Source organism: Anguilla rostrata, chromosome 3 (genome assembly GCF_018555375.3).
Source record: "Anguilla rostrata isolate EN2019 chromosome 3, ASM1855537v3, whole genome shotgun sequence".
Classification (NCBI taxonomy): Eukaryota; Metazoa; Chordata; class Actinopteri; order Anguilliformes; family Anguillidae; genus Anguilla; species Anguilla rostrata.
In genome coordinates, this window is record NC_057935.1 from 5,598,539 (window position 1) to 5,613,621 (window position 15,083).

Here is a 15,083-nt window from a genome sequence, read left to right on the forward strand (position 1 = left end):
GGTAATGGATGGCGGTCAAACATTTGCTAAGTTTATTTCGGGAGTTGATCTCTCCTTGTAATTTTCATTGAGATCAATTATCTTGTTATTCTTGTCATCGCTGTGAATTTGGGTACGCTCTAGCAACCTTTAGAACAGCTGGATATGCATTCTGAAGGCTAGGCCTCTTGCTAGCAGAGCCCTCCCTGAGACTTCAGTAACCAATGCACTTCCTGTATGCACAGCGACAGCTTTCTTGTGTTCTCAGTTACTGATGTTGCGCTGTATGTTTTAGAACAACTGGGCACATGTTCAGACACAATGACTCAGTGGCAGATTCCTTCCTGTGTACAGGGACAGAGCATGAACAGACTGTCACATGTTCATGCACTTCCTGCTGAGATGCCTGTCAGGTGTTCACAGGGGCCGATAATCTAGAGAACAAGGAGAGAGTAATGCCCTTACCCAGAATGGACTTGCAACTATAAAGTATTTAGTTTTGACAGCATAATATTAAACAAAGACCCAAAAATAACAAAAGGGAGGGGTTAAAGGTCACATGGACAGATACCTTTGCCTGATATACTTCCTGCTCTGAGTTCACTGCACTGCTTATTGTTTCTGAAAGCTTTTTCACACGGCTCTCTCTTTCATCACCAGAAAAATGTGTTTGTCTGTTTCAGACTGCTTTGTTGTGGTGACAGGAGAGGTTCACTTATTTTCCACTCACAGCCTTATATATTCAGCTCTACACAGACCAGCGCTACACAGGAAGACTGACCTGCAGCTCCTCCCTCTCTCAGTGTTGAAACCACACTGACAGTCAAATTTATCCACCTCACAACTCAGACCACCTTTCCATTACAACAGACCTGAAGAGACAGAATTAGAAAACAGTGTACTTAACTATCAAAATATAAATACTACTCAAAATCTGTCCTCATGGTTCCAAATATAGTACATAAATTGCCGGGAAAAAACCATCAGTATCGCTCTCTGTAATTAAAGAGGCTTTTCATTTTCCTATTTTACATTCATTATCATTTTTTATCATGTTTTATGCTGTTGCTTGTTAGTTGTATTATGATGCAGAGCAAGGTCATCATAACCGTCTTTTATAATGTGTGTTGTTCAGAGTTTTACCAATAGGGAGCAGCACAGCATAGTCATTAAATTATTTATAAATGTGACATTAGGACGATGATAAATTATAACGTCACAATCTATAACTCTTGATAGTTACGCCGTATTGGTCTGATTAAGGTGTTTTTGACATGTTCTTCAGCTTGTGTGCACCTTTAAAATTTTTTATATACGGCTTACAATGTTGAATATCATTACACGTGAAATGCTCAGTGAAGTGCACATCATTAAAATATTTAAATATACACTCAATATGTCATAAAAATACTAAAGTAATGTGATAGTGTTTTTTTCTGCACAAACATCATCAGATGCATTGAAACACAGAGCATCTTGATCATTCCCCTCCTTTTCCTGCCCTGATGGTACATTCCATGGTCATGTGACCAGCTGTACTGACATGGGACATGAAAGTGGTCTTGACTCATTCAGGACAAGCAGCATTCTTCATAAATGTATGTGCTGAGTAAGGTGTGGAGCAGAATGGATTTACATGAAACAATCCCGGTATCATGGGTGTTTGACTATGAGGATGTGAGTGTATAGGTGAGGGGGAAGAGAGAGTCGGTGCCTGCGTGTTTGCATGTGTGTGTGTTTGTATGTGTGTGCATGTGTGCATGTGTGTGTGTGTTTGTGTGTGCATGTGTGTGTGTGACCAAAGAGAGTAGTATCCCAGCAAGTTAAATTCTATTGAGGACTGAGGACAGGGCATTTTCAGTATTAATTATAGTCTGGTAATGTTTTTGTTTCCTGTTTATGACCTCTTTCCTTTTGAGAGCACGCTAGAGATCACGCTCTGAGACCTGCTTGCTGGTCTGAGGGGGTTTTTGCACAATGCTGGAGGTGCAGCTCTCTCTGTGGCTCAGTCTGACTCTCAGGCCACTGACTCAAAACAAAACCCCTGAGCTCTGCCTTTGTGATGTCCTCTGCATGCACCCCTTACATACGTCATCTGGTACCTCCCTCTTCCATTCTCTCTCTCTATCATTCTCCTCAGTCACTTCAGTGGGGTCAGAACTACATGTGCTCTTGAGATAATCAGTGATTATACACCATTTCTTTATGAATGAGAAAACATTGAGAACTCAGCTCAAATAGTTGTCAGAAATCTTTAACAAAAAGTTGGAAAGCTTTCTAATCATAGTCTTTATTGAACAATATTGCCCACTTTCTCAAAACTCAAACCACCAGGTTTGTACAGTAGAGTGTTTAAAGATGTTACAATTGTAAACATTTTGATTTCATTCAGGACATGAATTGGTTTCCCAATACTCATCTTAATGTTTCTTTTACATTAATAGACTTTGATGCAGTGCTGTGGATGGCCACTGTATCACATGATGAAAAGACAATAAAATAAAAAATGGACTTACTTTGATTCGTCCAGGAACTGAAAAACAACAACAAAAAAAAAAAAAAAAAACGACAACAAATCATGACCTGGTTCGTTGCAGTGCAAAATCACAATGTAGGATCAGGTGTGACATCACAGTATAAACATTCCAGTGAGCTGCCCAATGTTCTGAACTCATTAGCATAATCAGCCATTCTAAACTCTCATAGTAAAGACAACAGATCTTTTTTTATTGTTGTTGTTTTTAACCACGTTTTTCATGTTTTCAGATGATAGAAGTTGATAAAAAACGAAAATGCATGTGAATGCAGAATCCCGGCCCAATCCACCTACGGGCAGCACTGACTCCTACTCCTGGAATGGGACAGCAGTGAAATTCAGCACCATGGACACTGCACACATAAACACACATGCAATCACACACACACACTCACACATGCACACACACACACAGACGCGCACACGCAGACACACGCATACACACATAGAGACACACACTCATACACACATCCATACGCACACACATATACAGACACCCACACAACCACATGCTCACACATACACGCACACAGATGCACACACAAATACACACACACACACAACCAGACGCACACACACACACACACACAACCGCACACACACAGATGCACACACACACAACCACTCATACACAAGCACACACACACACACATGCATATATATTTATACGCACATACACACACACACAACCGCACGTAAACACATGCAAACATATACACACACAGACACACACACACAAACACCCATGCACAAATGCACATGTGCACACATTCACACACGCACACACATGCAACCACATGCAAACACACACACAAACACACACACAAACACCCACGCACAAATACACATTTGCACACACACACACACACACACACACACACACAGACATATTAAACTGTAGCACAAATTGAGGTGCTGTTTCCAATCTAAAGTTATTCTCAAAGTAAGTAAACTATTTCAAACTTCATGAAGACTTCCACATGATTGCACTGTAAATAACAATTTGATTATTATTATTTGACCTTTGTTAAGCAGGATGGTCAGTTCAGAACAAATTGTCATGTACAATGATGACCTGAAAAGGTCATCACACATGAAAGAAAAATGGAAATAATGACAACGGTCTTCTTTTGTTTGCACTGAGAGTGTTTATTAGCGGATGCTTGTGCAGCTCTTGTGCACCCAACAATTTGCTTCATTAAACAGCCAATCAAATCTGCCCCTGACATGTGCCCTCCTTCTGTTCAGTGAATCACTGGAAATTATCACCTCAAGTCCTCCTCTTATCTGTACATTTCTGAGTTTTACAGCGCAGAGGACAAGCAGGGTCTCAGGCAGAGCAGAGTCTCCAGAAGAGGAGAGTTCAGATACAGTGATGCCTTTACTCTGTGCTGTTCTTCTGCTTTTCAGCAAAGTCTGTAAGTGAAGGAATATTATGAATATAATGAATATAATATTATGAATATGAATATATATAACTTATCTGCAAAAATAACTTTACACAAGGACTGTATGGGGGCATTAATACAGAAATAATATGTTTTTTCCTTTATTGTTACCATTGTCAATTGAAGATGCTTTTTGTTTTTTCCAGATGATCTGCTTGGGAAGAATGTTGATCAGCCTTACGCACTGGTGAGAGCTCAGCTTGGAAACACTGTGACTTTCCCATGTTTCCATGCTCAAGATTTTGTATCCTATGCCAGCTGGTTTAAGCAGCCTCTTGGAGAGAAGCCCCAGATTATAGCAATAGCAATGAACCCTGAATCAGATGCTTTATTGTTCAATGAGTTTAAAAACAGCACACATTTCAGTGCTAAAGCAACGAAGGGGAGCTTTAACCTGACTGTGTCACGAGTAGAGCCGTCTGATTCAGCAACATACTACTGCACTATTACAAAATACAATGTGATCAGCTTTGGAGATGGAGCTACTTTAATGGTGACGGGTAAATATGAAACTTAAGTCCATGTTTTATACTTTTTTAGGATTTTTTAAAGGTGAATTTAAATTTTAAAAAATCCTAAGAAAGCAGATCTTTTTGTTGTATGGTCACTCAAACTCTGCTTTGTTTATTGATGATTTGGTTAAGCATTAAGAAAGACAGGTATATTAACATTATTTATTATTGCTGATACTGTATGTTGCAGTATTATTTTGTAAAAGTCTTTCATACAAAGTCACAAATAGACATTTTCTTGTTATAGGAATGGGCATATATGAATTAGAATACAGCTAATTGATATTTCTAAGCTTATTGTTACAGTGTTTGTACAAAATAAAATGCTACATTTGCTTTTCGTATTACAGAAATGGAAAAATGATGATTGAATCCAGGCATATGTCCTGATATAATTTTAGTTATTAAACTGAATTCTTTAGGTTCAGAGTCACTCAGCGGGACAGTAGTACTGCAGCAGCCCGAGTCTGAGTCAGTGCAGTCAGGAGACTCTGTGACTCTGCAGTGTACAGTACACACTGAGATCTGTGCAGGAGAACACAGTGTGTACTGGTTCAGACAGGGCTCAGGAGAGTCCCCTCCAGGAATCATTTACACCCATGGAAACAGGAGTGATGAGTGCAGGAGGAGCTCTGGGGCTGTGTCTCCCACACAGAGCTGTGTCTACAACTTCCCCAAGAGGAACCTCAGCCCCTCTGATGCTGGGACTTACTACTGTGCTGTGGCCACCTGTGGGGAGATCCTGTTTGGGAACGGGACCAAGCTGGACATTGACCGTAAGAAAAACAATCACACATTGAAAGCATTGTCTTAATTAATTCCGATTTTAAAAGGTTCATACATTAATTTTGGAAAGGCATGGGCTAAAAGATTACTTAAATAATATCAACCGGGGGAATATTCAGAATTCATCTGAAATTATTGAATGTTTGTTTATCATTAGCTGATTATTTTATGTGGTATGCTTTAATTGTTTGCTATTCCTCTTTTATTTTTTTGGAATGATTTTCTATAACTGTTCTAGAACTCCATTGTTTTCTATTACCAGTAGTAACTGTGACATCAGCATTAGAATGTTCAGTGAAGAACATTCTAATCACATGTTTGTGATCTCACATCTTAAAAGGTTCATGTTACTCGTGAAGGGTGCTGTACTAAATCTTGAATTTTATATGTCAGGGAATGAAGCTTTGCCTCTTTATTGCATGGCGGGAGCTTTGGCATTGAGTGTGATCCTAAATATTGTCCTCGCTCTGAAAAGGAGAAAGAGCTGTGTGAATTACAAAGGTAAGAGACCAGGTTTAACGGTGTGGTATGTGTCAATCTATTTTTTACTTACAACATACACATAGTACAATCAAATGTTTTTTTAAATCAGATAAGACAAGTATAAAACATACAAGATCATAAAAATACTCAATACCTTAATGGGTGAAGCACAAGAAATGTGAATTGTGAAAATGTTCAAATGTCAGTGTGAAGTAGTGCGGTTTTGAAATATAACAACAATTTTGTCATCTGCACATAAGGCCATTTCATATCTAGCATATGCATATGGGCATATACAGCATCTGAACAGTTCTGTAAAACAAGATGAAGTAAAGTTCATCCATTGCTGCAGATGTCACACGTAAAAGCAAGCCAAATCTGTCTTGAATTTATTCAACTTTACCATTTGATATTTACCCCAATATTGTATATTGGTTGTAGTTTTTATGTATTTGTGTTTGGTATCCAGCTGACACTAAGTATTAATTACAGGCACAACAGCTGTGATGTGACAAACCCTCGATTATGAAAATAAAAGTGCTCATGAGCAAAAGCCGGTAAAAAGCAATTAGAGAGAATGCAGAGTAAGCAGAGTTTTCTGGCCTCCAAACAAATATTTTTAAAGCAAAATGTAATCTCCACTGGAGCCAACCCTAATTCCCTGGAGATTATATCGCAGATGTACTCCTCTGATGGATTTCCATTGTTGTACCAACTTATTGTTGGCTGATGAATGCCATTGACTATATGAAAAACACTGCTACCACTACTGCTTCAAATAATAACTACTACTGATGATGATGATGATGATGATGATTATGAGGATATTTCATATTAGATTGTACACCATTGAAAATCACTGCTTAAATGTATTATTTTACGTTCCTATTTCACTCTAACAGGAGCTGCATCAAACAACCAAGTGCGGGGAGAAGCCTTGTCGAGCGGACAGGTACAAATATAACGCTGAGAGGGGAATTAACTACTTCAAATGACTAACTAACTAACTAACTAACTGACTAAATCCATTTCTGTGGTGAATATTCTGCTAAATTATTATCATAATGAAGTGTAATGTGATGTGCTATGCTATACTTTTTCTTTTAGTGTCGAGATGAAGCAATGAATTACGCTGCTTTGACTTTCACCACCAAGAAACCCAAAGTGAGGAGGAACAAGAGGGAAGTGGAGAAAGTAACGGTTTACTCAAATATGAGATGTAGAGATCGTGAGTGAAGCTTTCCATAAAAATTCATCTTCATCACAAGAATGATCACAATTTATCAACTATTCCCTTGCCAGAATTGGTGAACATAATAATATGGGGCTGCAAATGATACAAACGTTCTGGATTTGCCTTTCCTAAACCCAGAGCCTCTTCTCTCATTTAAACATTGGACCCAACATACATGTTTGCAAAATAAATCTTTTCAATTTTAAAAGATATTGTTTCAAGAAATATGTATGAACCACTGAATAAACTATAAACTGCAAATTACTGAAGAATTACCTATGTAAAAATTCAATTCAAATGTTCAATTCTCATTTTAGTGTGAAAGAGTTGAAATAAAATGGCAAAATGAAAATGTCAGTGCATTTGTCCTGCATGTAGTAGTTACTGTACCAAAATACTAAAGAAATTTCTAACTGGAAGAAGAAATAATGCATATTTTGATAGACAAGGGCAAAAAAAAGAAAGAAATATAAACCATGAGAAAATGCGACTGCTTTCCCTGCTGTGGTAATGGATGGCGGTCAAACATTTGCTAAGTTTATTTTGGGAGTTGATCTCTCCTTGGAATTTTCATGGAGATCAATTATCTTGTTACTCTTGTCATTGCTGTGAGCAACCTTTAGAACAGCTGGATATGCATTCTGAAGGCTAGGCCTCTTGCTAGCAGAGCCCTCCCTGAGCCTTCAGTAACCAAAGCACTTCCTGTATGCACAGCGACAGCTTTCTTGTGTTCTCAGTTACTGATGCTGCACTGTATGTTTTAGAACAACTGGGCACATGTTCAGACACAATGACTCAGTGGCAGATTCCTTCCTGTGTACAGGGACAGAGCATGAACAGACTGTCACATGTTCATGCACTTCCTGCTGAGATGCCTGTCAGGTGTTCACAGGGGCCAATAATCTAGAGCTAATCTGCAACTATAAAGTATTTAGTTTTGACAGCATAATATTAAACAATGGCCCTAAAATAACAAAAGGGAGGGGTTAAAGGTCACATGGACAGATACCTTTGCCTGATATGCTTCCTGCTCTGAGTTCACTGCACTGCTTATTGTTTCTGAAAGCTTTTGCACACGGCTCTCTCTTTCATCACCAGAAAAATGTGTTTGTCTGTTTCAGACTGCTTTGTTGTGGTGACAGGAGAGGTTCACTTATTTTCCACTCACAGCCTTATATATTCAGCTCTACACAGACCAGCGCTGCACAGGAAGACTGACCTGCAGCTCCTCCCTCTCTCAGCGTTGAAACCACACTGACAATCAAATTTATCCACCTCACAACTCAGACCACCTTTCCATTACAACAGACCATAAGAGACAGAATTAGAAAACAGTGTACTTAACTATCAAAAGATAAATACTACACAAAATCTGTCCTCATGGTTCCAAATATAGTCCATATATTGCCGGGAATAAACCATCAGAATCGCTCTCTGTAATTAAAGAGGCTTTTCACTTTCCTATTTTACATTCATTATCATTTTTTTATCATGTTTCATGCTGTTGCTTGTTAGTTGTATTATGATGCAGAGCAAGGTCATCATAACCGTCTTTAATAAAGTGTGTTGTTCAGAGTTTTACCAATAGGAAGCAGCACAACACAGTCATTAAATTATTTATAAATGTGACATTACAACAAGGATAATTTATGATGTCACAATCTATAACTCTTGATAGTCACGCCGTATTGGTCTGATTAAGGTGTTTTTGACATGTTCTTCAGCTTGTGTGCACCTTTCAAATTTTTTATATACGGCTTACAATGTTGAATATCATTACACGTGAAATGCTCAGTGAAGTGCACATCATTAAAATATTTAAATATACACCCAATAAGTCATAAAAAATACTAAAGTAATGTGATAGTGTTTTTTTCTGCACAAACATCATCAGATGCATTGAAACACAGAGCACCTCGATCATTCCCCTCCTTTTCCTGCCCTGATGGTACATTCCATGGTCATGTGACCAGCTGTACTGACACGGGACATGAAAGTGGTCTTGACTCATTCAGGACAAGCAGCATTCTTCATAAATGTATGTGCTGAGTAAGGTGTGGAGCAGAATGGATTTACATGAAACAATCCCTGTATCATGGGTGTTTGGCTATGAGAATGTGAGTGTATAGGTGAGGGGGAAGAGAGAGTCGGTGCCTGCGTGTTTGCATGTGTGTGTGTTTGTATGTGTGTGCATGTGTGCGTGTGTGTGTGTGTGTGTGTGTGTGCATGTGTGTGTGTGACCAAAGAGAGTATTATCCCAGCAAGTTAAATTCTATTGAGAACTGAGGACAGGGCATTTTCAGTATTAATTACAGTCTGGTAATGTTTTTGTTTATAACCTCTTTCCCTTTGAGAGTGCGCTAGAGATCACGCTCTGAGACCTGCTTGCTAGTCTGAGGGGGGTTTTTGCACAATGCTGGAGGTGCTGCTCTCTCTCTCTGTGGCTCAGTCTAACTCTCAGGCCACTGACTCAAAACAAAACCCCTGAGCTCTGCCTTTGTGGTGTCCTCTGCATGCACCCCTTACATACGTCATCTGGTACCTCCCTCTTCCATTCTCTCTTTTTATCATTCTCCTCTGTCACTTCAGTGGGGTCAGAACTACATGTGCTCTTGAGATAATCAGTGATTATACACCATTTCTTTTTGAATGAGAAAACATTGAGAACTCAGCTAAAATGGTTGTCAGAAATCTTTAACAAAAAGTTTGAAAGCTTTTTAATCATGGTCTTTATTGAACAATATTGCCCACTTTCACAAAACTCAAACCACCAGGTTTGTACAGTAGGGTGTTTAAACATGTCACAATTGTAAACATTTTGATTTCATTCAGGACATGAATTGGTTGCCCAATACTCATCTTAATGTTTCTTTTACATTAATAGACTTTGATGCAGTGCTGTGGATGGCCACTGTATCACATGATGAAAAGACAATAAAATAAAAAATGTACTTACTTTGATTTGTCCAGGAACTGAAAAACAACAACAACAAAAAATACTTAAAAAACAAAAAAAAACAAATCCTGAAATAACTTATTTAAAGACAACTCACCCTGGTTTCAGTGCAGTGCAAAATCACAATGTAAGATCAGGTGTGACATCACAGTATGAACATTCCAGTGAGCTGCCCAATGTTCTGAACTCATTAGCATAATCAGCCATTCTAAACTTTTGGGAGGCTCTCATAGTAAAGACAACAGATCTTTTTTGTTGTTGTTGTTTTTGACCACTTTTTTCATGTTTTCAGATGATAGAAGTTGAAAAATATCAAAAATGCATGTGAATGCAGAATCCCGGCCCAATCCACCTACGGGCAGCACTGACTCCTACTCCTGGAATGGGACAGCAGAGAAATTCAGCACCATGGACACTGCACACATAAACACACATGCAATCACACACACACACACTCACACACGCACACACACACACACGCATACACACACCGAGATGCACACACACATACACACATCCATATGCACACACATATACAGACACCCACACAACGACATGCACACACATACACGCACACAGATGCACACACACACACACACACACACACATACAACCAGACGCACACACACACACACACACAACCACACGCACACACACACACACACACACACACACACACACACACATGCATATATATATTTATACACACATGCACACACACACAACCACACATACACAAACACACACACACACATGCATATATATTTATACACACATGCACACACACACAACCACACGCAAACACATGCAAACATACACACACAAATACACATACAGACACAAACACCCATGCAACCACATGCAAACACACACACAAATACACACACAGACACACACACACAAACACCCACGCAGAAATGCACATGTGCACACATTCACACACGCACACACATGCAACCACATGCAAACACACACTCAAATACACACACAGACACACACACACAAACACCCACGCACAAATACACATTTGCACACACACACACACACACACAGACATATTAAACTGTAGCATGAATTGAGGTGCTGTTTCCAATCTAAAGTTATTCTCAAAGTAAACTATTTCAAACTTAATGAAGACTTCCACATGATTGCACTGTAAATAACAATTTGATTATTATTATTTGACTGTTATTAAGCAGGATGGTCAGTTCAGAACAAATTCTCATGTACAATGACGACCTGACAAGGTCATCACAAATGAAAGAAAAATGGAAATAATGACTACAGTCTTCTTTTGTGGCACTGAGAGTGTTTATTAGCGGATGCTTGTGCAACTCTTGTGCACCCAACAATTTGCCTCATTAAACAGCCAATCAAATCTGCCCCTGACATGTGCCCTCCTTCTGTTCAGTGAATGACAAGAAATAATTACCTCAAGTCCTCCTCTTATCTGTACAGTTTGAGTTTTACAGAGCAGAGGACAAACAGGGTCTCAGGCAGAGGAGATTCTCCAGAAGAGGAGAGTTCAGATACAATGATGCCACCACTCTGTGCTGTTCTTGTGCTTTTCAGCAAAGTCTGTAAGTGAATGAATATTATTAACTTATCAGCCAAAATAACTTTACACTAGGACTGTATGGAGGCATTAATACAGAGATTAATACGTTTTTTCCCTTATTATTACCATTGTCAGTTGATGATGCTTTCTTTTTTTTCCAGTTGGTTTGCTTGGGAAGAATGTTGATCAGCCTTACGCGCTGGTGAGAGCTCAGCTTGGAGACACTGTGACTTTCCCATGTTTCCATGGTCACAGTTCTGTGTCCCAAGTCAGCTGGTTTAAGCAGCCTCTTGGACAAAAGCCTTGGCTTATAGCACTAATAATGAACCATGAATCAGATGCTATGTTGTTCAATGAGTTTAAAGACAGTGAACGCTTCAGTGCTAAAGCAGCAAAGGGGAGCTTTAACCTTACTGTGTCACGAGTAGAGCCGTCTGATTCTGCAACATACTACTGCACTCTTACGCGCTTCAGTAAGATCAGCTTTGGAGATGGAGCTACTTTAATGGTGACGGGTAAATATGAAACTCAAGTCCATGTTTTATACTTTTTTTTCTTGCTCAGGATTTTTTTAAAGGTGAATTTAAATTTTAAAAAATCCTAAGGAAGCAGATCGTTTTTTTATATGGTCACTCAAACTCTGCTTTGTGTATTGATGATTTGGTTAAGCATTAAGAAAGACATGTATATTAACATTATTTATTATTGCTGATACTGTATGTTGCAGTATTATTTTGTAAAAGTCTTTCATACAAAGTCACAAATAGACATTTTATTGTTATATGAATGGGCATATATGAATTAGAATACAGCTAATTGATATTTCTAAGCTAATTGTTATAGTGTTTGTACAAAATGAAATGCTGCATTTGCTTTTCGTATTACAGAAATGGAAAAATGATGATTGAATCCAGGCATATATCCTGATATAATTTTAGTTATTAAACTGAATTCTTTAGGTTCAGAGTCACTCAGCAGGACAGTAGTACTGCAGCAGCCCAAGTCTGAGTCGGTGCATTCAGGAGACTCTGTGACTCTGCAGTGTACAGTACACACTGAGACCTGTGCAGGACAACACAGTGTGTACTGGTTCAGACAGGGCTCAGGAGAGTCCCCTCCAGGAATCATTTACACCCATGGAAACAGGAGTGATGAGTGCAGGAGGAGCTCTGGGGCTGTGTCTCCCACACAGAGCTGTGTCTACAACTTCCCCAAGAGGAACCTCAGCCCCTCTGATGCTGGGACTTACTACTGTGCTGTGGCCACCTGTGGGGAGATCCTGTTTGGGAACGGGACCAAGCTGGACATTGACCGTAAGAAAAACAATCACACATTGAAAGCATTGTCTTAATTAATTCCGATTTTAAAAGGTTCATACATTAATTTTGGAAAGGCATGGGCTAAAAGATTACTTAAATAATATCAACCGGGGGAATATTCAGAATTCATCTGAAATTATTGAATGTTTGTTTATCATTAGCTGATTATTTTATGTGGTATGCTTTAATTGTTTGCTATTCCTCTTTTATTTTTTTGGAATGATTTTCCATAACTGTTCTAGAACTCCATTGTTTTCTATTACCAGTAGTAACTGTGACATCAGCATTAGAATGTTCAGTTACGAACATTCTAATCACATGTGTGTGATCTCACATCTTAAAAGGTTCATGTTACTCTTGAAGGGTGCTGTACTAATTCTTGAATTTTATATGTCAGGGAATGAAGCTTTGCCTCTTTATTGCATGGCGGGAGCTTTGGCATTGAGTGTGATCCTAAATATTGTCCTCGCTCTGAAAAGGAGAAAGAGCTATGTGAATTACAAAGGTAAGAGACCAGGTTTAACGGTGTGGTATGTGTCGATCTATTTTTTATTTACAACATATACACAGTACAATCAAATGTTTGTTAAATTACATCAGACAAGTATAAAACATACAAGATCATAAAAATACTCAATACCTTAATGGGTGCGGCACAAAAATTGTGAATTGTGAAAATGTTCAAATGTCAGTGTGAAGTAGTGCGGTTTCGAAATATGACAATAATGTTGTTATCTGCACATAAGGCCATTTCATATCTAGCATGCAGCTATGGGCATATACAGCATCTGAACAGTTCTGTAGAACAAGATGAAGTAAAGTTCCTCCATTGGTGCAGATTTCGGTCTACTTTCCGGTATAAGCACATTATGTACACATATCACACGTAAAAGCAAACCAAATCTGTCTTGAATTTATTCAACTTTACTATTTGATATTTACCCCACTATTGTATATTGGTTGTAGTTTTTATGTATTTGTGTTTGGTACCCAGCTGGCACTAAGTACTAATTACAGGCACAACAGCTGTGATGTGACAAACCTTCGATTATGAAAATGAAATAGCTCTTGAGCAAAAGCCAGTAAAAAGCAGTAAGAGAGAATGCAGAGTAAGCAGAGTTTTCTGGCCTCCAAACAAATTAAAATATTTTTAAAGCGATATATAACCTCCACTGGAGCCAACCCTGATTCCCTGGAGATAATATCGCAGATGTACTCCTCTGATGGATTTTTTATTGTTGTAGCAACTTATTGTCGTCTGATGAATGCCATTGACTATATGAAAAACACTGCTACCACTGCTGCTTCAAATAATATCTATTATTGATGATGATGATGATGATGAGGATATTTCATATTATATTGTACACCATTGAAAATCACTGCTTAAATGTATTATTTTACGTTCCTATTTCACTCTAACAGGAGCTGCATCAAACAACCAAGTGCCGGGAGAAGCCTTGTCGAGCGGACAGGTATAAATATAACGCTGAGAGGGGAATTAACTACTTTAAATGACTAACTAACTAACTAACTAACTAAATTCATTTCTGTGGTGAATATTCTGCTAAATTATTATCATAATGAAGTGTAATGTGGTGTGCTATGCTATACTTTTTCTTTTAGTGTCGAGATGAAGCAATGAATTACGCTGCTTTGACTTTCACCACCAAGAAACCCAAAGTGAGGAGGAACAAGAGGGAAGTGGAGAAAGAAACGGTTTACTCAGATATGAGATGTAGAGATCGCGAGTGAAGCTTTCCATAAAAATTCATCTTCATCACAAGAATGATCACAATTTATCAACTATTCCCTTGCCAGAATTGGTGAACATAATAATATGGGGCTGCACATGATACAAACGTTCTGGATTTGCCTTTTCTAAACCCAAAGCCTCTTTTCTAATTTAAACATTGGACTCAACATACATGTTTGCAAAATAAATCTTTTCAATTTTAAAAGATATTGTTTCAAGAAATATGTATGAACCACTGAATAAACTATAAACTCCAAATTACTGAAGAATTACCTATGTAAAAATTCAATTCAAATGTTCAATTCTCATTTTAGTCTGAAAGAGTTGAAATAAAATGGCAAAATGAAAATGTCAGTGCATTTGTCCTGCATGTAGTAGTTACTGTACCGAAATACTAAAGAAATTTCTAACTGGAAGAAGAAACAATGCATATTTTGATAGACAAGGGCAAAAAAAAAGAAAGAAATATAAACCATGAGAAAATGCGACTGCTTTTCCTGCAGTGGTAATGGATGG

General features: G+C 38.3%; 2 protein-coding genes across 2 annotated transcripts; both read left to right on the forward strand.

Moving 5' to 3' along the window:
• Positions 1-3,829: 3,829 nt before the first annotated feature.
• On the forward strand, positions 3,830-7,330 carry LOC135249955 (uncharacterized). The gene is made up of 6 exons (XM_064325692.1): positions 3,830-3,933; positions 4,110-4,463; positions 4,898-5,251; positions 5,655-5,762; positions 6,647-6,696; positions 6,852-7,330. The coding sequence occupies exons 1-6, from the start codon at positions 3,891-3,893 to the stop codon at positions 6,978-6,980; spliced, it is 1,038 nt and encodes a 345-aa protein (XP_064181762.1). The 5' UTR covers positions 3,830-3,890; the 3' UTR covers positions 6,981-7,330.
• A 4,084-nt stretch (positions 7,331-11,414) lies between these two features.
• LOC135249949 (immunoglobulin superfamily member 3-like) lies at positions 11,415-14,825 on the forward strand. The gene is made up of 6 exons (XM_064325683.1): positions 11,415-11,514; positions 11,654-12,007; positions 12,452-12,805; positions 13,209-13,316; positions 14,237-14,286; positions 14,438-14,825. Exons 1-6 carry the CDS (start codon positions 11,469-11,471, stop codon positions 14,564-14,566), a joined length of 1,041 nt encoding a protein of 346 aa, XP_064181753.1. The 5' UTR covers positions 11,415-11,468; the 3' UTR covers positions 14,567-14,825.
• The last annotated feature ends 258 nt before the right edge of the window (positions 14,826-15,083 follow it).